The sequence below is a fragment of the Zonotrichia leucophrys genome, chromosome 6 (assembly GCF_028769735.1).
Source record: "Zonotrichia leucophrys gambelii isolate GWCS_2022_RI chromosome 6, RI_Zleu_2.0, whole genome shotgun sequence".
NCBI classification, from domain to species: Eukaryota; Metazoa; Chordata; class Aves; order Passeriformes; family Passerellidae; genus Zonotrichia; species Zonotrichia leucophrys.
The window spans coordinates 12,490,173-12,516,127 of NC_088176.1; the positions used below are offsets into that span (position 1 = coordinate 12,490,173).

General features: G+C 42.2%; 1 protein-coding gene across 3 annotated transcripts in view; it reads right to left on the reverse strand.

The window, feature by feature from the left end:
• Positions 1-25,955, reverse strand: part of CNNM2 (cyclin and CBS domain divalent metal cation transport mediator 2) — a 115,486-nt gene that overhangs the window by 18,127 nt on the left and 71,404 nt on the right. For 2 of the 3 annotated variants that reach the window (XM_064717502.1, XM_064717501.1), the window contains exons 2-4: positions 9,172-9,315; positions 3,571-3,708; positions 1,297-1,466 (exon numbers count right to left, since the gene is read on the reverse strand). In XM_064717502.1, coding sequence (XP_064573572.1) covers positions 1,297-1,466; positions 3,571-3,708; positions 9,172-9,315 — 452 coding nt within the window. Of the gene's footprint in view, positions 1-1,296; positions 1,467-3,167; positions 3,398-3,570; positions 3,709-9,171; positions 9,316-25,955 lie in introns of those variants that run through there. The other variant, XM_064717503.1, reaches the window with a different exon arrangement.

Below are 25,955 nucleotides of genomic sequence, written 5' to 3' on the forward strand. Positions count from 1 at the left end.
ACCAACCTTGTTGCCATTTTTGTAGTATGTATTTACTGCAACACTCACTTTTCCAAATGCATTATAGACCTGGCATGCTGTGTTTGATAAATATTTATTGATTGCAAAATAGCACAGGAAGAACTCATTGTTCTTTTGTATTCCCATGTCCTCCATTTACATCTTTGCAGCATTACATTAGGGGGATTATCTTGCCTTTGGAATATTTCAGATTGTAACAACTCAGCATGTAAGAAAGAGGAGTTAAAGAGCTACCAGTGGCTCCTCAAACTCTTGAAGAAGAATTTTTTTAGTATCAGAATTATGTTGCATCCACAATATAATATGCCAGTGCTCTCATAGCTGTTTATCACAGAGTGTTTAAACTCGTGCACTCCCCTTTTCTATTTTAAGGCCATGTTAGGATTTCAAGCCCTGTGTTAAAATTTCAGCTACAATGCCTGGGCTTTTACAACCAAAACTGATTTTCAGTTGTGCAGGACAGAGAAGAACCTTTCCAGCAAAATCTCTCTGAAAGGAATATTCCTGTTTAAATGGTGGTAGATAGAAACTAAATTTCTGTGTAAAGCTTTACCTAAGCCATTCAACCATTCCTGACTAGTAACAAAACCTGGGAGATGCCAGCACTGGAAGCAATCCTGTACAGAACACACAGAAAACAGTCCTCCCAGACCAGCCAGGGCTCCAGTCTGGAGCTACATGAGTGCAGGGATCTCAGGGCAGGATAAAGGCATGCATGGAAGGGTTCCCAGGATCTGCATTCTGCTGGGCTGTAGCAGAGGTGACATCAGTTTAGATGGCACAAGGCCCCCACTGACACTTGTGCTTCTCACTACACCTCAGGTACAGACTTCAAAACTGCACAGAAAAATATCATTTCTCAACCATCAAACCCCCAAGCCTCCTTTTGCAAAAGGGAAAGGCACAGCAGATAAAGTATGCAGGCAAAGTTCCTATGTCGTGGCATTTTCTGCACCCCTATTTTCCAAGCAATGCCAATGGGGAACCCTTTGCACTGTCTATCCTTGGGATAGTGAAAGCATAAGTAACTTTTGGCAGATGACAAAGTGGGAAGTGCTTTCTATCCTTCACAACTGGTTTAACTGAGGGTGAAAGCAGCTGAGTGAGCGCCTCAAGCTTGTCAAGGTCACAAAGGAGGCAGGAGCAGCTCCCAGGAGCCACAGTTCCCCTCCCATGTTTGAAAGAAGACAAACTTCAACACCTGAAAGAGGCATAGAGGGGGATACACATGGACATAAAAGGTTTTGCATATCTCTGCACAACCACATGTCTGACCTGTAAAATGAGAACAAAGTAGTCGACGGGCTTGTTTCGCTGGTAGAGGTAGTGTTCTGGGGCCTTCTTGTTCTTCTCATCGTATTTCAGCTCCTGGATCACATTCGGATGTTTTAGCAGCCTGAGAAGGATCTTCTCTGACATCTGGGATGGACCAAATGCTTCTACTTCTATAACACAAGATACAAGTTGGCATTACACCTCATATGCCTGGCAAGAAATCAGCAATACTCGTTAATAAGCATTTGCTTATAAAAGACACACAGATGCAGAGAGGTCCATTATGGAACTGCAGGTTTCCTGTCTTTTGAGACTGTTAGATTTGTAAAGGGAGGGGAAAAACACAGTAACACCTCAACTTCCATTACTGAAGCATTTTTCAAAACAACCAAGAATCATGTCTTCATCTGAAAGGGAAAAGAAAAAGATGGTCTTCCCCTCTTGAGAGTTCTGAGTCACGGAGTTGTATAAATTGAAAAGCTTTAAAGTTGAGGCACAGAGAACCTCTGTATTTGTTTTTTCCTTCCCTAAAAGCTATTGAAATCACTGCATTTTTATTGAAGTCATTGCACTTTATTAAAATGAAATAAATAAATTAATTAATTACTGCTTGGGGCCTATAAAGTTGCTCTAGAGAGATGCTCTACACAAATAAGACACAACTGGAGCTGCCATGGTTCATATGGGAAGAGTTACTCAAAGTGAGAAAATACAGGTCAGTTCAAGCCATGTGGGATTAATGCCTGACACACAGAACGCAATCCCTATCCACTTGATCTTCAGTGTTTCCAACAGAGCTGTTTGAAGCAGAAAAGCTCATCCTTGTGTGGGAGAGGTAAGCCAGGGACGACGAGAATTACACATGCAAATTGATCAACTTCCCCAACACCTCATTTCAGAACAGGACCATTGACAACCCATCATCTGCTAAAGATACTATTCTCAATTTAGAACAGAGAAACCAGAACTGTAGCTTTCATCTTTTTTAGCAGTAGCTTCACCGACACACCTGTATTTAAGCTACACAATCCTTCCATCCACAAAACAAGTAGAGAAGCAGCACTGTAAGACTATGTCTGTTGAGCAGGTGCTTATGGAACTCCACCGAGTCTTGTACACTACATGAACCACGCCTTGCTTGCTGTTAAATCCACATCTTCCTGTTGAACTGCTTCCTTTCACCAAGGACACGCTCATGCGCACATGAGCCGTAGGAGTCCGAGCCGTCTAAGGAATTACTGCCCCTCAGCTGAGATGTGATAACCGATCATGGACATATTTCTTTCAAGTCACAGAGGCACAATAAAGCATGAAGACAGACTAGGAGCATCTAGGCAGGCAGTTACTGCATCTTAGAGGAGGGGAAGTACTAACTTCCAAGTGGAGCTGGGAAACTTCAGACAAAGCAACTTTATCATTTTCCACCCATGAATGTTATGTTGAACATGGCAGCAAAGATGACCGTCTGAAAGGCCTGCATGTGGCACGTCTTTAAATGTCAAAGAGAGACAGCACAAGCAATAGGAAGGCATTTTTCCACAAGTTCTCCTGTTAAAAGGCCTCATCTCTGAGGTGAAAGGACTGAGTTTACGACGAAAGGCAATACCAGCTGCAAGAAACCATTCAAGGCCCTGGTCTCTCTGCCAGACTGCCCACCCAAGGGCTAAAACATCAAGGTGTTCTGGGATGGAGACAACTGTCCTCTGAAACCTCTGAAGTCATCAACGGAGGTCACACAAGCCAGACAGAAATCCATTTTAAAGAGTACAGTTCAACCACCTGTGCAGTATGCATTAAATATGTCAGGAGAATTTTTCACTTGGAGTCATAAAGTCTCATGGAACAGGTTTAGACCTTCCTGCAAAAAGTCCAGCATCTTTCTGGAGAAGGCGCCAGAGTGCAATTACAGCCAGCTGGCCAGTGGTATTGAGTCCTCTTTGCTTTGTTCCCTGAGCTCTTCCTAATGGGGTGTACTTGCTAGTCGTTAATCTGACGGACTCTAGACATGCAGTGCGGCACTTGGCGTTCATCCTTACCTTTCAGACCAATTTAAAGTTACTGGTCCACCCCTGGTATATGTCTCAGAGGGTTCATGCCGACACTGAACACAGGAGAGGAGAGAATTTAAAAAGAAAAACACAACAGTGGCATTATTTGTCACCCCAGAATCCAGCCTCCCTTCCCGCCTGTCCTGTCCCACCCACCTCACCGGCCTTTGCTGACAAACTGCCTCGGGCTCTGGCACGATCGCAGAAGGAGATAACCCGCACTTGCCTGTGGCCAGGAACCGGTGCATTGCCAGGAGGAGCTGCGGTGATATTTTAACCTTCATCTCGCTGTCTGTCTGCTTGAAGGCAGAGAAGTCCTGCTTCCTGTCCCGATGAGCTACTTTCTTTTTCGTCTTGTTATCAGCTGGGGAAGGGAGGGTGGGAGAAGAAAGGAAGGAAGCGATTTCTGTTAGAACGGGGTCCAACATGAACCGCGCCGGCCGTGGTCAGCCAGGGTGGCCACGCGGAGCACGAGGGGCAGGCAGAGCCCTCTGCAAACCCAGCTCACCATCACACAGCCCAAAGCACTGACCATCAGGAGCTGTGCAGCCCTGGGGCCCTGTCCTGCACAGCCAGGCACCCCAGCCTCTGTCACATCTCTGTCACCCTGGTCAGGGGAAAGTCTCTGCTTGCAAACACCTGACTGCAGAGCAGCTCTGCGTGTTGCATTTCTGGTGGGGAGAAGTCCTGCTCAGTACTACTGAACATCAAAAGGTGTTGTTTTACAAGCATAGCTGGGATAGCTTTTTTTTACATATACATTCCTTAGAAAATTCCCAGCACGTACACAGAGGAAATAGACAATAACTTATTTCTTTTGCTCTACCATTGGCTTCAGTGACTCTGCACAGCTGTGGCAAAATCTGCATGCCTTTAGCTGAAGTATTCCCAATGTCTAGTATATGCAGTTTCCTTTGTCCTGTCCAAACTTCAGCAAAAGCTGGCAAGGTGTACAGCCTGGAAGTGGGAATCTCTGACCACTTTACAGGCACTGAAGCCAGAATAAAGTACAGAATGGCTTCAGAAATTCAGATATGGGGTTTTGCCTGCTAGTGAACCTGGGCTCCTGGACTCCTGTGTCTTAAAACAGGCTCTGTGGTGAGGAATCTCCATTTGTGAAAGACAACATGAGAGAGACACAAACAATGCAGGTATTACCATTCACTGCCATAGCTGATATCCCAAAATGTTTGGGAAACCAGGTAAGTAGACAGCTACAGGTATATTGAGGTATGGTATCCATCAGTTCCAGGGAGAAGAGGTCTCTGCTCAGATGGCAGGGTGCTCATCCCCGCTGGTGGCACCACCTGTAGGGTGGCAGTGCTATAAGCAGCAGAATGCTGTCAGACAGCTCTGAGCTCCACAGAGTGCAGGAAAGCCAAGTGTTGAGGCAACTCCTGTGAGCCCCTCAGAGATGAGACTCAGCTCAGGTTCCAGGGCCTTTGAGGGGGAAGATCCTAAGAACACTGCAGCTACTTGTCCATCAGCCCCTCAGTCAAATGGTGTGAAATGACTGGACTTGTGAGGGACTGCAGGCAGCTCTGGCATGTTGATTCAAGGCACAGGATTGGGCAGGCCCACAAAGAGCTGCAGGTGAAGTTAACACTGTGAAACTGTACTTACTCTCAGGTGCTTGTTCACATTTTGAGTTATACATGCAAAGATGATTAAAGTGATGCATTGGAAGCCACTGAGATCTGGAGCCTTTTACAAGTCCAAATAAATGCTACGGACTACAAAAGGCTCAGAAACTGTTTGAGTTTGAGGCTTGGAAATGCACAATACTGGTAATTTACAGGCTTCTAGATTTTCCCAAGTCACCCAGTGTTTTAGACATGAGTACATCCAGATCCTCAGCTTCCCAGGAAGTTCCAGGACTACACTCCACTCCAGGACTATCACAGACTCAAAAGCAATACTGTGCTGACAGAAATTTGCCTATTTGAGATATCTCAAGTGTATTCTGTGAGCAGTGCAAATCAGAAGGTTTGAGATACTTGTTCCCAGGCACATGGAGAACAATGATGACCCATGTCCTTTTTCTTCTTTGAAAGCAGAAGCCTCTTACCCTAGTAGTACTTTACACAAGACTTGGACTACATCAGGGACTGCAGTTTCTCTTCCAAAAGCAGGAATAGAAACCACTGAAGGGAGTGGCTACAGACTAAAAACAATCCCTGCCTTAGAAATATAGTTTGAGACAGACCTTATCTGTACTTGCTGTTAAAGGAAAGATGCATACCAAAGCAATGGAAAATTAATAGCAAAAAAAGTTGCCTAGAAGCTCTCACTAGGTCCTACCTCTTGTAAGAGATAAGAAGAATAGAAAGTGTTTTTTTCTGAAAAGCTCAGAGAATGTTATTTTTAAAGCACTGTATCTGAGGTATTTTCTCACAAGGAGCTCCATCATTGCTCTCTTCAGGGAGGCAAAAATCACAAGTACAAGTGTTTGCCCTAGGACAGAGAAACATCTCTGTGCTTTTCCTTTTAAAGAACTGTAACACTGCTGGCTTTACACTGCACTACTGGTACCTGAAAACAACACCAGCATCACACATTGGGAAGATGCCTTAAATCTTTCTGTCCATAATGGTCATCAAGGTAAGAGACCCAGGCTCTAACTCAAATAATGGGCAATTTCAACTCCTCCTATTTTTTTTCCTTGGCAGCTTATCCAAAAATCTTCCCTCAAGAAAAATGTTACCTAGTTATAGAAGAGCCACATGGCTTAAGCATTATTGGCACTAGCATTATTTTGGCTTATTTTTGCAAGGGATGGTCTTAAATTGTTCTTTGCTATACAAACAACTTCTGAGCTTCTTTTAAGACACAAGAAGCAAGGACTGGATTGTGACCAATGTAATTGAAGCTGAACCAGGTATTTCCTGTCCGTCCTTTCTCCGGTAAGTGGGAAGGAGATGTGGGCACTGAAGTTACCTTGGCATGCTGAAGTGATCTCTGCTCACAGAGTGCTGAGCTGCTGTTTGGTTCTACAACATGAACAATGAGATGCACAAGGGATACTCTCACTACAACTTCTGGTGAGAAATCAACAAATCCTGCAAACGTCTTCAGTAGTTGCTGGAAATATTTAGACTTCACCTTCATAGGTAACAAGTCTGACCATGACCTCGGGGCTGAGATAGAGAACTCCAGAGGATGAGTGGTCAAAATGAAATTTAGGTTGTGATATCTCTTGTAATAATCCTAAACATTGATGCTTGATGCATAACATGAACAAGCAGTCTGTGCAGTCTAAGACAGAACATACAGCTTTCTCCCTTGGGCCGCTGAGAAAGTTGAGAAATGCTCTCCCACTATGGCTAGAGCCATGACAGCACAGGACAGATTCTTGTAGTGTGCCAACCATGAAAAAAAGCTACAACTTTCCAGTACTAAGAGCCAAACACACTGGCAGCTCTTCATCACGACATGGGCTGAAATGTGTCATGACAGAAACATCCTCTCTCCGCCCCCTCAGCATTCCCAGTACAAAGTTTCATTCTCAGAAGTACTCAGGCTACCCAGATCTTGATGGGTCAGACATATTTAACAACTTTTCCTGCTCCCAGCATCTCTGCAAGCCGCAGCACAACAGAACCACAAGAAGATATACCACACATTTATTTGCATCCCTGCAGAAACTCAGTTGTGGAGTTCAGCAGTGAGACCAGCTTTCAGCAGAAACTGAAAATATACTATTGCTTCCACCTTGAAACAGTTCAAATGTTTTTTCATGGAAACAACAGAAAGGCACAGCTCCAACACAAGGTCAGCCATTTCATCAAATTTCAAGTTTCCATCAAAGCAAAACAAAACAATTTTAAAACTTCAGAACAAAGTGTAGCAATGCTGCCAGAATTTTTCAAAAGCTCTTTTTTAAAGTAAACACCTAGTACAGAGCAAATCAGTCCAAGGGTTTTAAGCTGACTTGTTGTGAGCTGAGCAAGCCAGGCTGCTATAATAATGAACAGAATTAGAGGTGGGGTTACTAACAGTGACACTGTGATATCAACACCAAAAATAACCTGCCTTAAACATATAATGGACAATAAAGTACTTTCAGTAAACTCATGTTCTCACACATGTTCTCATCACCAAACCAACTGGATGTTGGCTGCCCAAGTCCAAATCCTCACAGTTTCTTGGGATTTCTGCTCTCTCCCTTACTGCTATAACATCCTGCAGTCTAAACAGTGGAATGATCTCCAGTGCTTCATAAATTAGAAGTTCTTCATGGTACTTAGCAGGAGTCACCCTCTAAAATTTCCTGCATCTTCCAGGAAGGCTAGGAAGTTTTCTTACTGTTCTGAACGAGGAATTTTTGATAGCAAAAAATTATCCCAGGAATGACAGTTTCAAGAGAACTCAATGTTCATCAGCTCTATTTTGTTAATATAGGAAGCCTTCAGGTAGTACAATTAAAATTAAATTCTCATTTCCTTGCCCTCTAACATCCTATTAATGGGCAAAGCTTTTTTTGTCCTGAAGAACACCACAGCATGATCTATGTGTTTTCTTTCAACAAACAAGGCAGAGGGGGAAATTGAAAGCATAAGCAGTGTCTTCCCTCAAACATACATGTAAATATCTCAAAGGTAGATAAAGATAGGATCTTTTTGGAGAATAAAAGGAAGTTTGAAATCAGCCCGCAAAAGCATTATGTTGCAACTGATTAGCCCAACAATTCATTTGTGAAGGTATGAAAAGAAATCAATATAACTGGACTTCTGTGATTTACACAGTAATTAGACTCTTCAGCACACATTGAAACACAACTATGATTTCATGATCATTTGGGTACATAAATACTGATAAAATCTCCATTAGGTACAGAAAGCATTTCAGGCAAAAACAAGTCTATCCCACAGAATGAAGTGATCACAGGGCATTTGGCTTGGAGGGAGGATAAAAGATGCTTGGGTTGGCCTGAACAAATGCTGCAGAAACATTCTTTCCATGAGAAAAGAGAAAAAAAAAAGCAAAGGACAGCTGAACAGTGTTAAAGATACTTAAATTATTATTTCTACTATAATAGAATCTGGAGACATCCTTGTGCTGCACAAAAACACATAGTGAAAAACAGCATCTGCCAACAAGTGATCAAAGGCCAGATAACACAGATGAAGAATGACTGAAAGGAAGTCCTGTATGCGCAGGCCAGATTGTGCAGATGGGGGAGAAGCAGACACTTTAGGTAACTGGCCAAGCTTTAATCTGGGAAAGAAAAGGGTCCAGATCTCTCAAGTTCCAGGTAATGGCCGACCTGCAGCACCATCTCCCTCAACAGACATTACCACAAAGAAGGAAGGAGCTGTGCTGAGTGATGAAAAGAGAAGGCTGGTTTAGAACAGGCTGGTTTTCAGTCCTGAGGAAGTTCCATTCTCAAGATCTCTCAACGAGCGACAGATATTCTAAAGAGACTCCATTCCTCCTCCTTGAGGCATGGCATTTGCCTGCCTCTTGCTGAACTATGGTTCTACAAGGACTACAGGCCCTTGAGGCAGAGTGACAGTAGGGGAAAATGTGGGAGATCATTGTTGCAGATGTAAACCTTCCTGGTAAAAGGATCAAATAAAGAAACTTGTCCTGCTTCTGAATTAACACAGCCTAAAGGAGTGAGGTTCCCATGCTGCAAAACCAAAAATTACTTTGACCATCTGAGGGATCTGCAGGTCATTTTGTTAAGGAAACTTCCTCAACAATTTGACTACCAGGATTTTAAATTAGCAACATATCATCTCTCAAAACACAGCTATGAATACAATTGCTACTTTATGGAGTCTTTCTTCTCATCTATAAATAAATTGCAAATATTTCTACTCACTGTATAGATCTGTTTCATCCAGAATTTCAGACTTGATGATCTCTTCAATCACATCTTCTAAAGTGACAATTCCCAGGACTTCATAAAAAGGGTCCCCTTCTCCTTCATTGTTTACTCTTTGCACTATAGCCAGGTGAGACTTGCCTGCAAGGAGACAGATCAGCAATTTAGACATTTTAGAAACTTCTGAATGATCAGAAATTACAGCAGAACTAGAGACATACAGGTATAAATAAAAAGACAGAAAGGTTGGCGTCAGGCTTTATGAAAAAAGGGGCAAAGTTTAACAGATGCTTAAAATCATAATCTGATTTCTGTCTGAGATACACATTCCTGCATCACATAAATCCACCTTATGCCCTAAAGGAGAGCTGAAGAGATTAGTGTTCTTGTCCTAATGTCTTTCCCAGCAAAACTGTCACCCTGGCACTAAATTCATCATATTATCTTGTTGTTCTGCTTCTTGTCTCATGCATTGGCAGAGGAAGGTCAGGCTGGAGCCCTCCTTTGCAGTGAGATCCCATGGATGTTTTCCTCAAGCCTGGAAAAAACAGCAGCAATGACCAAACCACAGAAGCACAGGAACAGGATAGAGCTAGGGAGAAGTCAGCCCCATCCATCAGCTCCTCTTTTTCCCCTCTCTTCCTCAAAAATAATTTATTTATATATTCCCCATATGGGGTGATAACATGTTATTTAGGATTTAATTAATTAAAATATTCAAAGCAACTCTCTGATCAACAAAGAGAACACCAAAGAAGAGATTTAGCAGTAGTTCTAAAGATTCCTGAGCTGTGCATCATTCACAGTGAATTCTCTTAAGTCCTTTCTGCCATAGCAATGATGATGACAAGAATATTATCATCATCACCCTTCAAACTGGCCTTGAGAGCTCTGGTTGCCAGTTTCTCCAGCTGCCAGTGAAAACCAGTCCTTTGTAAAGCTGCATAAATAATAGAACTCATTCAAAGGGTCCACTAAATGTAAGTGGCATTGTGCAGTACAAGTACACAGACATCAATGTGCTTTCTGAACTATCAGGAGGTAAGAAACTGTGTCTCAGAATCTTCTTTGCTGGTCTCAAAAATTATCCTTATCCCCAACTGAGGAGGACAACCAAAATAGTTCAACTTTGCTTAGACCCCTTTATAGGCAATAATGTCTGCCTGTTTTAAGATTCAGATTATTAGACTAACAAGCATTCAAACTATTCCAGCCCAGACTTACTCATGCTTAAAGAATGAAAATATCCCGAACAAATTAGACGAGGGAGGAAAACTTATCAACTACTGATATAAACATTGCATCAGGTCAAGTCAATTCACTTTGGTAAGTTTTTCACATCTGCTTTCCCAGGGACCCAACATAAGCAGTTAAAAACAAATTCTTGGTGAATGCTGTCTGTCGAAAGTTAAATTCTTTTGCTATTCCCAGCTTGTGATCATTTAAAAGGAATTTTCCAAAGCAGGGTCTAATATTAGACTCAAAATGAAGTTTCCATTCCACTTAGGCGATATTCTCACCAAAGTAACTACTGCATAATCTGATTGTCTTGGAGCTACTCGTTTAGATGCAGATGGACATACTTTAAATACCAACTGCACAGCACTGCTGAGTCTTATCTTGAGGAGACCTTATTCTACAGCAAATTAATAGAAAGATGATTTGTGATTTTTAAAGCATCAACATTCATATTGTACTGAAAGTCTTTCACTACGCCAGGTTTTACAGATTTTATTTCTCTGCATTCCTGGCAAGACTTCCAGCTCTTTCTACTGCTCAATGAACAGCATTACAGTGACTTCATAAAAACATGAAAGATTTGAGCACTATTATTACTGCAATTTGCCTGTAATATATTACTCCAATTATATCCTTTTAACATAATGCTAAATAAGAACTGTGGCATAAAAAAAAATTGCACAGACAAAACAAATGTTCTAATTTATTTCACAGTGCCTGTTCATGCTATATTAGTATATTTGCTTTCAAGTCAAAAGACAGGCTCCTTCAAGAGCCATTTCTATCACAGACCACAGCAGCTCATCATCACATGCTTATTCAGGTGCTAATTCCTCAGGATATCTGTTCCCACATATTAGTAAGTGGTAAGATCTGTTCAAGTGGGTTAAATTAAAAAAACAAACCAAATCAGCCAAACAAGAACACCAAAAGACAATGCTATCAACTTGTGTTCAGCTTTGATCAAAATCATCAGCCCTTTCCTCCACTCCTGCACTGCCTATGCCAAAATGCTGAACTAGGTGATGAAATTTGAAATTTTGAAAAGAACAATCTTTCTAACAATGGAGTTCTGAACACATCTACAAGCAACATCAGAGATTTATGAAAATGGGATGAGGGAAGGACTGAGGGGTTGGAATACAATGGGCAGTTGTGCACAAGTTTCATCCACAAAACAAGTAGCATGTCCTTCCTACCAGAGTGGTCCCCACCAAGAATTCAGCATCACTAAACCATGTTATGCTCTCCCCATTTGAACAGCTGCAGGACTCTGATCCAAGCAATAGCACCTAATGTGAGATGAGTGACCAAAATCTGCACCAGCTGTTGCTCTCTTAAGCAGAGTGAACTGGTAAGACAGGAGTTACGGAGAAGTATCAGGCATTTTGCACTTTCTGTGATAAAAAAGAAGGCTAGAAACACTTTTTTTTGGCCTTGCCATACTCTCCAATTTTAAGGAATTTTTACTTATCACCCAAAGTATCACGACCATTGAAACTCGTTATCATCACTGGATTTTGGTGGGTAGCATTGATATTCAGTTCTACCCTCATTATTAAATAAACTACATGCTACAGAGAATTTATCTGCTGAGAAGAGATAGATTATCCACACACATGGTGACACTAACCTTTCTTCCCCCATGATCGTCAAGTTTTCCTGTTCCAGGCTTTCATCAACCCAACACTTAGCTGGGGTCAGATGAATTTAAGCCAATCTAATAAGCTGCCCCTAAATGGCTGCCTTTTTGTCCCAAGTTTCCTCCTTCCTTTCTATTGGCTCCAATGCTCATGAAATCATTTGATGAGACAGACCAGATCTGAAAATTACATCTCTCGTGTCTTTGCAAGATAATTTTGACCCAGATCCAATAATTTGCAAGAAGTCACCAGAGAGTGGAACACACATCAGAGGTGGTGACGGAGATGTTACGAAGATGCATTCCCCGACTGGCTGCCCTCTCACCACAGAACACTGCAAATACCCTGCACGTATGGAAGTAATCAAGACATAAAAGGCTAAAGGAAAAGCTAGGAGTGCAAAGACCTCTTTATACACAGTAAAAGAGAACAACACAGCATGTGCTCAACTGTAAAAGTGGCCTGTAAGTAAAATAATGACTCCTCTGAGTGCTTGAAACAGAAATTGGCTACAGCTTTATTCAAAGACTTTATCAGGCCACTGACAATTGTCATATTATTTTATTCAATTGAAAAAGAGCAGTTTTAGCTTGTATTTTCCATTGCTAAAGACTTACAGTACATATCCAGTAAGGAGCTGAATAAAGTAAACATCCAGCAGGAACGAAAATCTGGACTGCATATAGTATTCCTAGGGCTTTGAGAGCAGAACATAAATTACACAGAGAGAGCAGGTGTATGGAAAGTTCTGTACTTCACTGATTTTCTGGCCACAGTCTCTAACCACACTTCATAGATGACATTAATGCTTCTTTAATCCCTTGCTTTAAGTGTTGATACAATGAGATTTAGCAAGTGGGCAGCTCTGCAAAACTGCCAGTTCTGACAATAAAGACAGAAATTTTGTGTGACCGACCCACAGCTCCTCTGTGGGCACAGACAGGCAGTGTTTGCTTTCTGCCTCAGTTTCCCCCCATACAGTGACAGTCAGTGACACCACCAAGGGCCTGTGTGGGGCTGATACCTGTACACGGCCCGAGGCACCAGTTGTGACAAATGTTAATCTCTCTGTTACCTTTGCAGGCAACTAAAGCACCAAGCAGTTTTGGTAAACGTAAATCCAGTCTCTTCCCATTGCTTAAAACCCTGCTGCTCAGCTTACATTTTGCTCTGTAGAATTTCTGATTAATTTATTAAGCTAATTAGGAAACATGAAGATGCTTAGTTAAATCCGCATGAGTAAGTGAACCCTAGAAATAGCTCCTGGGAGTCCATGTGATTTACTGACCACACAGAACAGAACTGGAAGAAAGAAATGCCTGAAATACTCATTCTCTTACTGTACCATGACAATTTCTTGGGAAATACATAGTGGTGGAAAATTCTCCCTTTGATCCTGAGGCATTTATACATCTAGAGTAAGGACCTCGAGAACACTGTCATGCACTTCAAACCAGAGATGAAAACATCTCTTCAAGATCTGCTCTGGTCACTCACAGGATCTTGCCATTTGGATGGAGCTGTACCCACCCCACTCTCACATGTCACTTCCCATAGACACGCATGCAAAAGAAACAGGATGACAGACACATTGTGGAGTTCAATAAATGCCAATGCAAGTCATAAACTGGTGCAAAACAGCCCCATGTGCTGGCACTGGAGGTTGGCTGGCTGGCTGGGTGGACACACTGCAGGAGTCAGCAGCGTGTCCCTGCAGCAATGGAAAGAACTCTGCGCTCACATCAGCACACGTGCAGCTCGCAGGTCAAGGGAACAGATTATTCCTCTCTATCTGACACCTGTGAAACCACATCTGCATCTCTGGCATTCAGTCTGGGGTTCTCCAGCTCAACAAAGACACCAAGAAACTGAAACAGTTTTGGTGGATGGTTCCTAAGAAGGGCTGGGCTGGAGCCCACGATGCACAAGGAAAAGCAGAGGGCACTGCACTGGCGGAGTCTCGCAGAGAAAAGGCTGAAAGAAAGGACTTCAAAGTCCTTCTGTACCTCATAGAAGGCTATAGAAAACACAAAACTAGAGTCCTTTGGCTAGATACTGATGGGGCAAGAGACTACAAACACAAATTTCAAACATGGAGACTCTTTAAATAATGAAAACTTGTTCCTTACGAGGGTGGTCAAACACTGGGACGGGCCCAGAGGGGCGGTGAGATCTCCAACTTTGGAGGGATTCAAAACTCAGTGACCTGAGCCAGCTTCAAAGGTGACCCACTCCAAAGAGGGGGTGGGACCAGATGACCTCCAGAAGTCCCTTTCTAAATTATCCAGTGATTTTAAGAGACTTTGAAGGGAGGTCTGACTGAAATCCCAGACCAAACTTCATTGCTGAATTCTCATTCCCAAATTTGTTAAAAAACTGCAAAACTTTCAGTACATAAGGATATATAAAGGCAGCAAGTTTTACTGATCTGGAATGCCACAATCTGGCCTTGTATGTGACCAAATGTAATAACAAAATGCTACTACTAGCCAGACTATGCTTCAGAAAATTACAATACTGCTGCCATAGCTTTAGAGCAAACACAGGTTCCCAGGAATGAGTAACCCAACAGCAAAGGTGCAATTTAGGGGCTCTGAGCAGTGAGCTACAACCTGCAGTGACGTGTGTAAGCTTACACTATGAGAAAGCAACTTGAAATGCCTTTATTTCTGCCAAAGGAGGTTTAGGAATTTGGTAACTGGAAAGATTTGTATGTAGGTGTTATTTCCCCCTGCAAGCAGCAGGTCTTACTAAAGACCCCTGGTTTCCTTAAAAAAAAGTTAAAAAGAAAAATCAAAGCTGTGGTAGACATTTATAAAACAGAAGATTCTTGTTAAGTCAGTTTGTGGTACAACAAGAATCAGGCTAGTCCATTTTTGTTAAAACCAGTAATCTGAGTCTGTTTGCTGTGGGTTAGTGCCCTGGAACATTAAGCCATAGCCTGTTTAATATGCCTTCAATGACATGGAGAAAAATCCCATGTGGTGTTTAGCTGCCCTTGATTTGCTAACTAACAATCTGTGCTTCTGAAAAACCCCCTGTTTAAACTTATGGGACTGTTTTTGTTTCGACTGATTGGTAAAAAGGTAAACACTGGTCTGTCACTGAGATTCACAGGTTCAACAACACATTATTCCAAACAATCAATTTTAAAACATGTTGTATAATTTATCGCTTAAAAATAACTCCCCCTGAAGTAGCCCGGGCTTGCAAGCAGTTATATCAAAGTAAAAAGTGTTTTCCTACATTTCTTTTCTGCACCACAGTTCACGGACATTAAATCTCCCTTCTATTAGCAGAAATTTGCATTCGTGCTGTTTGCTTTTTCACTTTGATTATTTTCAATGGGGCTATCAGACTGGTATTTTCTCCAAACACACACATACAAACTGGTGCACACTGTCTTTGGGTTCATAACACAACACTATTCACAGAATCAAGAGAAACCCAAAACTTCTGTAAAAACATAATCTAGGTTTAGACAAGACTTTTTAGATCCTGTTCTTTTCAGCAGCAAAACATATAATTTTTAATATATATTTGGGAAGGGAATCTGATAACTAGTATTCATTTAAAACAGCCACATAAAAACCATCCAGACCTTCAAAGGAAATGAGTGAAAGTATCAGCACAACCATTGGGAATACATGATTCTCCTTTAAACCAGAGAGCTCAGCCTCATACAAACATTAACCAGAAACCACAGCAGCCTTCACAGGAAAATAAAAAAGTAGCACTTTAAATAGGCTCTTTGTGTTAAAGTCCATTTAGTGGGAGGACACCAAAAAAAGCAAAAATCAGGGAGAGTTTCAGAATGACTTCCTGACAGTGAATTGTATTTGTAAGGAATACTTTCCCAAGGGAAACGACAGAAGCTCAGTTACTTGCAACTTTGAAAACTTGACTGGACAAAGCGCCTAGAAAGGACTCAATAATTCTCCAGTGCCCTGTGGAAGATGGAAGAGAAGTGATGAGCTAACATTTTCCATCTACACCAGCCTACCAATAGTGTAGGCACTCCAACTCAGCTGCTGCTGCCTTCCTTTCAATCCCTTCTGCTAGGACCTTGGTGAGACACACACTGACAAACTTAACTTGCTTTGCTGCTGCTTCTAAATGTGAGAGCACAGCTCTAGAAAGCTGCAGCTTTACCTGCAACTGAACCAAACTTGGCAACCAACTCAGATCTGGAGCTGGGAAGTCTCCATAGGCACACCAGTAAAAGAAATTAGCTGGGATCCAGAAATAACTTGAGTGTAAGGAAAAAAGGTAATTTCAACTCAGACCTCTGCTATCAAAGCAGAAATCTCAGGGAAGAATCAAATATGAGAATATTTAGGGAAAACTATTAAAAGGTGTAGGCAGGCATCATGAATGAAATTGAAAAGTGGAGAGAAAAAGTTTCAGAAACTCCTTGAACATTGCTAACAACTGCCTTGCCATGAACAGCATGGCAATGCTTCCCAGTCAGGCAGTGCTTTTGCAGTAGGGAATTTGTGCTGAATATTGCTGGGGTTAACAATAACCAGGGTCCACAAGGGTGAAAAATGCACACCACTGGCTAGGCTGCTCTCAGTGTTGGCCAGAACCCTGAGTTCAGCATAGTAAATGAACAAACACGAGCTGCTTCCCAGAACTGGAAGTATCCACTGGATCTGAAGTAGGAGAGGAAGAGAAGGAAATCCTAATACTTGAGAAAGAACTCTCTCCCAAAACCAGAATACCTTTGGACACCTGTCTGAGGCTCTAACCTGAGTAAAAGGTTGTGACACCAGGACACTGGTGGCTTGAGATGAGAGATAAGGTGGAAGTTTAAAAACAAAATTAAGGAACCACTTCAGAAGTGAAGAAAACTAAAGTTGAGAGAAGATGTGGCAACAAGAAGAGAAAATACTGAATCTGGAGAGAGGCCTAGGACTATTTGGACTGACATAGAACAAAAAAGTTCAGATAAAATTTAAGGCAAACAAACAGAATATTGAAGTCATTCTTGGTCATGGTTCAAGTCTTCCACATTGGACTGAAAAGATACTGAAGTGTGACTTATGCTGATGTGATTTCCCCTGTGCCCCCACTTCCCAAGGCAAGCAATGACCTTTTGGAAAGAAGTGTAAGAAATGCATCTCCTTACTGACTCACACCTCCACAGCATGATCAGCAAGGAATGTTTCTAGTGTTCAAGCACCCTAAAAAGGAGCCATACTAATTTTATTACTTCCCTGTTTGTTCAAGATTGTCCCACTGATTTCAGCATTCCTTCAGGGATGAAGAGCAGGCACCGGCAGAAGTGCTGCCAGCAGAGGGAGTGCAAAACCTTGGGTTTGCTGAGCTCCAGCTCCGGGTCCTTCCCAGACCTCAGCCCAGCAGATGGAGAGAAGAGGCCCTGGATTCTGGCATCGGTGGGGCCTGGCTGCTGGCTGCATGCTGAATCCTGAGAGATGTGCCCTTCGGCCTGGGATCCACAGCAATCCTGTCTGCCATGGCCTGTTCAGCATCTCCTCCTGCAGCTTTGCATTGCTGCTATGACTTGTCCCCCTCCAACTTCCTCTGCCTTCCCTGCCCTAGGGGAGACAAATTCTTGAGCCCTTTATAAGGGCTCAGGAGAGAAACTGTCACCTCCTCACAATCTCCTCCAGTCCAACAGGCTGCTCTACCACAAACCAAGAGTTAGTACACTAAATAAACACAAGAGCATCAAGAGATGTATGTTTATGAGCAACAAAAATAGAAGTCAATCCAAAACAACAGTGAACTGAGATGACTTTGATGTTCAGGTAATCAAAACAACACCCACAGAAACAACAGCCTTGTTCTCTATCACTGCAGCCAAAAATCCTACTGATCTAATCCATCCTCTAATCCTGCCTCCCTCAATTCCTAGAACAGACTGGGTTTAATTCAGGGAGCTTCTAGATTTTGGCATCTACACCATGGGATTTTAAATCCGACAAAGGTAAAGTACTAGAAGGCACAACGGAAACATGTTTGGACATTAGGAGAAGGTTAGCTGAGGCCAGCATGCTTACATAAGGACCTAAACTGTGCTGAGAGCAAAGAGCATGAGCTGCAAAGGAAGAACAGCATCTTGAGACTGTAGATCCTGAAAGGAATTGGGGGATGGATATGATCTTTTTTTTTATTATTATTATCATAATCAGCTGTTACAGTTTACTTTTAGCTCACTATTTAGGATATAAATTTAAAAGGGTTCTTGTGTTACCAGCATCTTAGTTCATTAATATTCTATTTTAATGACTTGTTTTACTTCAGGCCATTTATATCACATGTAGTTTGCAATTCCAGCAGCTCCAAACCCAGCCTGGTCGATGGCGCCATCAGATTTTTTCAAGCTTTCAAATTTATACTGTGACAGAAGCCAGAGGAAGATGAAGAAAAAGCTACCCTGTTAACTTTCTAAATTGGTGACACCACCTTCATCCAGCCAGGTCTGTACAAGCCCAGGAGCACCCAGGTGTGTGTGCTTTGGGCACCACCAGTGCCCAAAGCTGTGGGATAAACACACCCCTGGAACACAACCAGAGCCATGACCTTGACTCTGCACAAGCGCAGACTGGGGCCACGTGAGCTCTGACACTGCACATTTGTTTCTCTGGATTCACTCAGTGCCGTTACAGAGCAGCTCCTGAGCCGTGCAGCACAGCACCAAGGACACTGCAGCAATCTGCAGGCACAAGAAACACGGCCACCTTCTCCTCCTGCCTTTTGGTTTGGGCCAGGTCCCATGGGGGTACCACTGCAGGAAGAGCTGCCCCAAAGCCATGCTTCACACTGCCAGCAAATTCAAGGGGAAGGGGGAGTATCCTCTGGCTGGAAAGTGACTCTTTTAAAAACCAAAGGCATGGCACACCAAAGTGTAGAGGTGTGCCAAGACACACCCAAAGTCACAGAACCAAGAACTCTGCAGGAGCGACCAATTTAAACTTTCATAGGTCACATTTTCACTTTGCTTTGGCGCAATTTTAGCGAATGACGCAGATCACAGCTGGATCCAGATCCATGCCTCTTCACCAAGAACAGGTACACAGCAACTGTCATGGATATGGGGGAGGTGGGATGTAATTTAAACCACCTAAAGACATCCTGGAATTGTCTGACACCAAAGCAGAAGGACAGAAGAGCACCTGTGATTTCAGAACTGGGCATCACAGATATCTAAATTCCTGCAAACTTCAGGTCTTCTGCAAAATAATAATACAATAATATATAGAGAAGGGGGAACCCCCTAATTTGGCATTTTGCTAAGGATTTAAGTGGATCTTGTGTTACTTTTAAAGCCCATCATGCAAAGAAGCCAAAAGAATTGGTTCAAATGCTGACTCAACATCCCCAGGAAAAGGAAAGATTATAGAAAACTGCCTTGCTTGAAAGAATGACAGTTCTGATGGTACATTTGAATGCATTCTTATTATTTTCCAAGTACAAGCATAAATTGCCTGTCTTTGTTCCTAGGAGCTATCAATTACTCACAGATGTAAGATTTTCCAGTGAATTAGTAATACAACATCATCTTTTCAGCCCCACAAGACAAGATTAATTTTCTGAAAAATGGTACTACTGGGTCATATTTTAGAAATGGGAATTTCAAAGATCAATCTCTATTGCAGTTATGCTATTAATATTTTTAATTACTGAACTTGATATCAAAACTTCTTAAAGTTTCCATTTGTGAACAGCCATCTAATTAGTGGATTTTTTGGGCCATCCTGCATAGCTCTCTGGTAGGCTGAGTTTGTCCAGAGCTCTTGAAGGAGGCAGGAAACCTCTCAGATAAGACAGCAAAGCCCTGCTCCATCAGCAACAGCCCCTGTAGAGAACTGGAGATAAGGCGAAGTGAGAGCCGCGCCCCTGAGCAAGAAGACACTGGAGATAAATGAAGAGGAGAAAAAGGAGTCTTAAGAGATTGAATTTGTGAACTTGCCACTTGCTGATTTTGCTGTGATGAAGAATTCCTTTGCTCCAGAAGACTAAATCAGGATTGCTGAACAGTTTTCCAACTGCTGGGTATTGATGACATGGGATGACATGTGACTCACACCTACATGACAATATTATTCAAATTCTCCTTGTCAAATATTTACATGAAGTGAAGAGCTGTAATATTTCAGTGACATAATAGGAATTCTGTGAGAATAGTACTTCTTTCATGATGCTTAGTTCAGGGAAGATGTAGTACAGATAGCCCTGTTTTCTTTATTATTCTGCAGAAGTCTTTAACATTATTTTAGCCCCATCAAAAACTAATCTGAATGTATTTGCCCACAAATAACCTAAATACCAGCTTTAATATCTCTGACTTCTGAGACTGTTTGACAATTTTACTCCAGAACAAGCTTTGTGGCATAATGTCTCATAGGGAATGGGGTTATTTATCTAAGCAGAACACTTTGTTATTTAATCTCCTCTGGCAAGGGACAGATCTCCTCTGTCTTTTTAACACTGTTCACCTTTGTTTGTAAATGTGTGTGTTAGAGCGTTTCTTTGATTTTGCCTCAGCCTAACACTTAGAGCTTAAGCCCTCTACTAACACCATGTAATAGCATTGCATCCAGGTATCTCAGGACAGCAAGGGCTCACAAGTGCCTGCCTGAATCATCCAGTACTCCACAACTCCTGCAACACTTGCAAGAGTTAGAGTGAAGTGTAACTCCACTAGGTTTGGAGACAACCTCAATTATCATGGTTGAACCCACTGGCACAGGGCAGTTTAGCATCCCTTGTGAAGGCAGAGGGTGAATTAAAACTCATCCAAACCATACAGCTCTGCCCATAAAACTGTACCCACACTAGGAATGCAATACCAGCATCCCTAAAACATCCTGGCCATGGAAATGGCCTCAGAGAAACAGTGTCCTACTGCTGTGACTTCTGCCTTGCATTTGGTTATTTTTAGCTAGGATTAGGCTGAATTCTTCTATATCCCAATAAACGCTAAAGTAAAACAGCTCAAACTTCTGCTAGAAGAGTCATGGACAACTAGGTCACGCAACATACAACACACATGCTTCACTGCTGTTTTCCCTGACTGCTTCTAATCCAAACATTCTGGGTACACCACAAACTTCAACCAGAAAACCAGCCTACTAGGCTCTGAGGACTTGCAATTAAGTCTGCAGTATAAACAACAGTATTTATCTAGTCTATTAACAACAGGAGAACTGATGTCTGTCCCTGTATGAGGTTCACAGGAGAATACCCATGGACTGGGGCACCAGAGTTTGGAAAACTGAAGATTCCCAGCCAGACCATTTCTTGCGGTCTGCAACTCTTGAGCTTCTTCCTGCATCTTCTGTTTGCTCAAGAAAGATCCCTCCACAAATGCAGCTAGAGCCAGGTGATGTTGTCTGCACAGAACAGGTCAGAGTTGAGCTCTCCTCTCTACCTCAGAGGGAGCAACAGGAAAAAATCTCTCTTACCCACAAACCTCATTTTCATGAAACTTACAGAAACATTTCTGTATTTCTGACTTTTGGAAATCAATTTCTTTTAAAGCTATGGAGGACTAAGGCAGGTAAGGAAAGAAAAAACCCAAGCAACTGCTAAAAAATAAACTACACAAAATCTCAACCAAACCAAATAAAAACAACCAGACAAAAACAACCTCCACTTATCTCCCCAAGTAGCCTCCTTCACAGCAGTAGCAGCACAGACCTTATGCCAGCCTCCAAATGACAGAAGACAACAAACTTCAAAATGTTGCTATAATTTCCACTTGCAGGAAGAGGCTGCCATTCCTTCACAACAGTAAAGAACAAAACCGAAACAAATTTACTAGAAAGCCATGAATAAAAATGATTATACAAACCCCAACTTAAGACCATGCACAATTGAGTAGAAACACCAGGTATTTATGAGTAGAGCTCAAACACACACTTAATCTAAACATTATGGACTATGTATCTGCTCTGCATTTCAATCTATAGCAGGTTCATTGGTGAAGGTTCCTGTCCTTCCAGGAGCCAGGAGCCTGGCCACAGTCACTGCATCCCTGTCCTTACAAGGGTTAGACAAACAGACCAGTGAGCCCTGGCAAAAGGAAATGCATTTGGAGTTCACAGAGGGGCTATCACTTGGCTATTTCTGTAGTGCCTGCATCTAAAAAAAGATCCAGTTCACACAAGTAGCTATTTTACCTTACTGTCCCACAAGATCTAAATGCATTTTTTCCGATTACAGTTTCCCACCATAAAACACACAACAAAATGTGACACATATTTTTAAATATTCCTATGAAAGGATTTTTGCTTATATATAGAAACATGAGTATATATGGAAACATACAAAACTCTGTGTTTATATATAGATGTCTCCTCACTGTATAACTAATATTAGTTCATGGAACTGAAGTCACACACCACAACAACAACAAAAAGAATTAAAGTTCCAGGGAGCTTTGCCATAAAGTACACAAAGCAGAAAAAAAACTCCTTGGATTTATGATAATCTCTGCATGAAATGCTGAATGGTAAATTCCCTTGAGAACTTCTCTGACACAAGAAATACACGACAAAATAAACAAACGAGGAGACAAGTCCAAGAGGCTCTTGCTGAAGAGACATCTAGTTCACCCTTTCCTTTTTTTTTTTTTCCTGCTGCATTCCAACAAAATCTGTCATGAGCCACAAGAGAGACACAAACAGGTCTTCCTGGGGTCCTCTTCCAAAGCTCATCTCCTGGGGAACAGGAGACTGTCAGCTTCCCTAAGATAAAGCATTTCAAATGACTACCATAAGTGTTGCCCTGTTGAGAGTGCTCCACATTGCAATGCCTCATCTGTATGAAAAAAATGTACTTTGGTAGTTACATGAAAGTGGCTAAAGTCCTTCAAGACTTATTTACACAAGTCTGAAAGGTTTGACTTTTACTCTCTAATTATTCCTCCATGGTTTGGTGTCCCCAACACCACATTTCTTGCATTTAACCAGAAGATGAATGTAAAATTGGCTAACCAATTTCAGGGTTTAGGCTGAGGGAAATAAAACCAGTTGAAAATATGAGAGACATTTTTTTAAGAGATAAAATCTAAATACTTTTTCCATGCCCCAAGGGGAATTAGCAAAATGGATGAAGAATACCCCAATTCTCAAACCCATCTCATCACATCTGCTCAAGCACTATCCTATGCACTTCAGTACTTGAAACTGTCACAGGAGCTGTTTTAAATAGCCCAAACCCCCTGCTTGAACGCCCTCCTTGATGAGTACAAAATCCTGGCCTTCATGAGAAGGAGAGTTTTCAGCAATAAAGGCTTTTGTAGCAGTTCCACAACTGCCATCAATAGAAAAAAAAACTTGCATAACCTGAACAATTAGCAGGCAAAGGTTTTTTCTAAATTAAACTAATGTAAAGCACTATTCGTGGAGCTTAGTGGGGGGACTCAGGCAATAGCTGTGTATAACAGGAGTGGCAGATGGCTCTACAGAAATCACAATATTTGTTACCATCTTTAAAGGCTGGTGGCATCTCACCTGCTTATTTCCATGACAACTGGATTCCCTTCTTACCAAAAAGCTGTTGATGCTAAGTTGTCTCCTCTCTTCCTCTGTAACTGCTGTTGCATCAAATAATTGTAAAAGCCAACGGGACTGAGGATGAATAAACTCAATTGTGCAACTGAAACAGTAACATGTCAGGATTTTCTTACCAAAACCTTACAGATCTCTAATCCACTTCACAGCACTACCACCTTCCTGATGGCTGGAAATTATTAATTATATAAGAGATTCAGCTATTAAGGGCACAAGGCAAGAGTACCACTCGCTAACCTAGAGCAAGACTAGATCAGCGTGGTGACCACAGAACAAGAGTAGTTCTAGATTCTGGGACCAGGATCTGCACATCTACCCAGCTTCACAGGAACACAAAGTTCTTTTAAGACCAAAGTGATCAGGAGCTCAGATCTATTATTCATTGAGATGATGACATGTCTGGCAGAACAACAGCTCTTGGCAGGACAGTAAAATATTTATGCAGTGCAACAACTCAAAGAAAAGGACTTGCCAAATTGACTGCAACAATGGTCTTCAACGTTTTTCAATTTATGGACTGCTAAAAATGCTCAGTGGGAATGCAGAGCCCTGTCATGCTGAGCTCTCTACTGACAGAAGGCTTTTTGTTTTTAAGATACCTTTTATTGAGACATCTGAAATAGTCCTTGGACACAAGCTAAAAAAAAGTAAATTCACCACACTGCATAATTTTCTGGAAAATATTAAGCAATCTTCCTTACAGTATACAATAATCAAGACATAAAAGCCTGAAATCAAATTGTTACAGATCCCTGCACAATAAAGATATTTTTCCTAGTGGCTTTAGCTTGAGGTTACATGACAAGCATGGAGACCAGCCACCACACAGAGGGGTCAAATGAAGGAACGCAAGAGCAGAAGAGCTGCAGGCCAGAGAGAGCAGAGAGTGCCAGCCACCAGAGAGCCCTGGGCAGAAAGGGAGAGCAAACACAACCCTGAGAGGGACACTGAGCGCTGGATCCCACACGGGTGGGTTTCTAACGAAAGCTGAAGCTGAAATTAAGGACTGGAGACAGTGGTTTTGTTAAAGGCAGCATTTAGAGAATTATCAACAGAAACAAAATATCACAGAGGGGGAAGAGAAGGAAAGGGAAGAACTCTGAGAATTGCAAATTAGACTCATGGTATTTCCACTGTCGGAGCATTTGAATCAGTGCTCAAACCACCTTCTCTGCCCCAGCTCATTAGAGTACCTAGTAATTTGCCTGCCCCTGTTCAGTAATCCACATGGGAGCCATGGCAATGCAAGGAGAGAGGCCAGCACTCCCCAGTCTCACTGGGGGCCAGGGAGCAGTTGGTGGAAGGAGCAGAAGATGATGGCAGGGGGAGTATGACTGTTTCAAGCACCGATGTGTTTCATCACATGAACCATTCCAGTAGATATAAATATCAGCAAGTTGGCCTGGTGGTGTGGCCATTGTGAAATGGCAGCTTCCTGCCAGGATCACAAGAGATGAGATCTGAGGAAAGGCTTTGCAGCTAATGCTGGGAAAAGTTTTATGAGCAAAAGGAGCAGTGTGAAAGAGCTTGTGGCAGAGAGCACAGGTGAGGTTGATGCTGCTGTAGATGTACAGGGGTGAGACATTTAAAATGGTACAAGCGCAAATGGGAAGCTCTTGGCCACCCTGCAGTTGCCTGCAATGACAAGCCCTTGGTTCCCATCCTCCTAAATTCCTGACTGCATTCAAGGCAACACTCTACCCTTACACCTCCCACTTTAACACTTTGCCATGAAATACCCTTTCAAAAGCCCAGAGTGAAAACAGTTTCTTCTTCCCTCACAATGGGTCTCAGCCAACCTCTGATGGCAGAGCAAAGAGCATGAGGTCCAAATCTTTAATCTACAACAACCATTGATCTGCAAGCAAACGCTACAGCAATGTCTCCATCAAATATAGGAGATGTGTTTTTCCCAACACCAGGACTAGTAAAACTTGATTAGTAGAGGAGGTCTGAGAGAAGACTGTGGTGCTCCTGGAAATAGTTTCAAAAATGGCAAGGGGAAACACAGCAAGAAAGAAGCTTGAGGGAGATTTCACTGATCTGACAGGAGAAAAAGATGTCTTAGAGAAGCCTGCTGTTCTCAAAAGAGACAGGGAATATCTTCAATGTTTAAGGGATTATGAAATGGTGACTGGATTGAAAATTTGTGGAAAGAAAAGCATGAATACAAGCGAAAGCATCAGAAGTGCTAACAGTGGCATGTGAGTTACTGTGGAGGATGAGCATACAAAGCACCAAGATGGAAGTTAAGAACACACTAGGACAAGAAGGTACAACTGCTGTAGCAGTTACTTGCTGAAGCAAATAAGATACATTAAAACAAGAGAGGGGTTTGTACACAGACACCCCC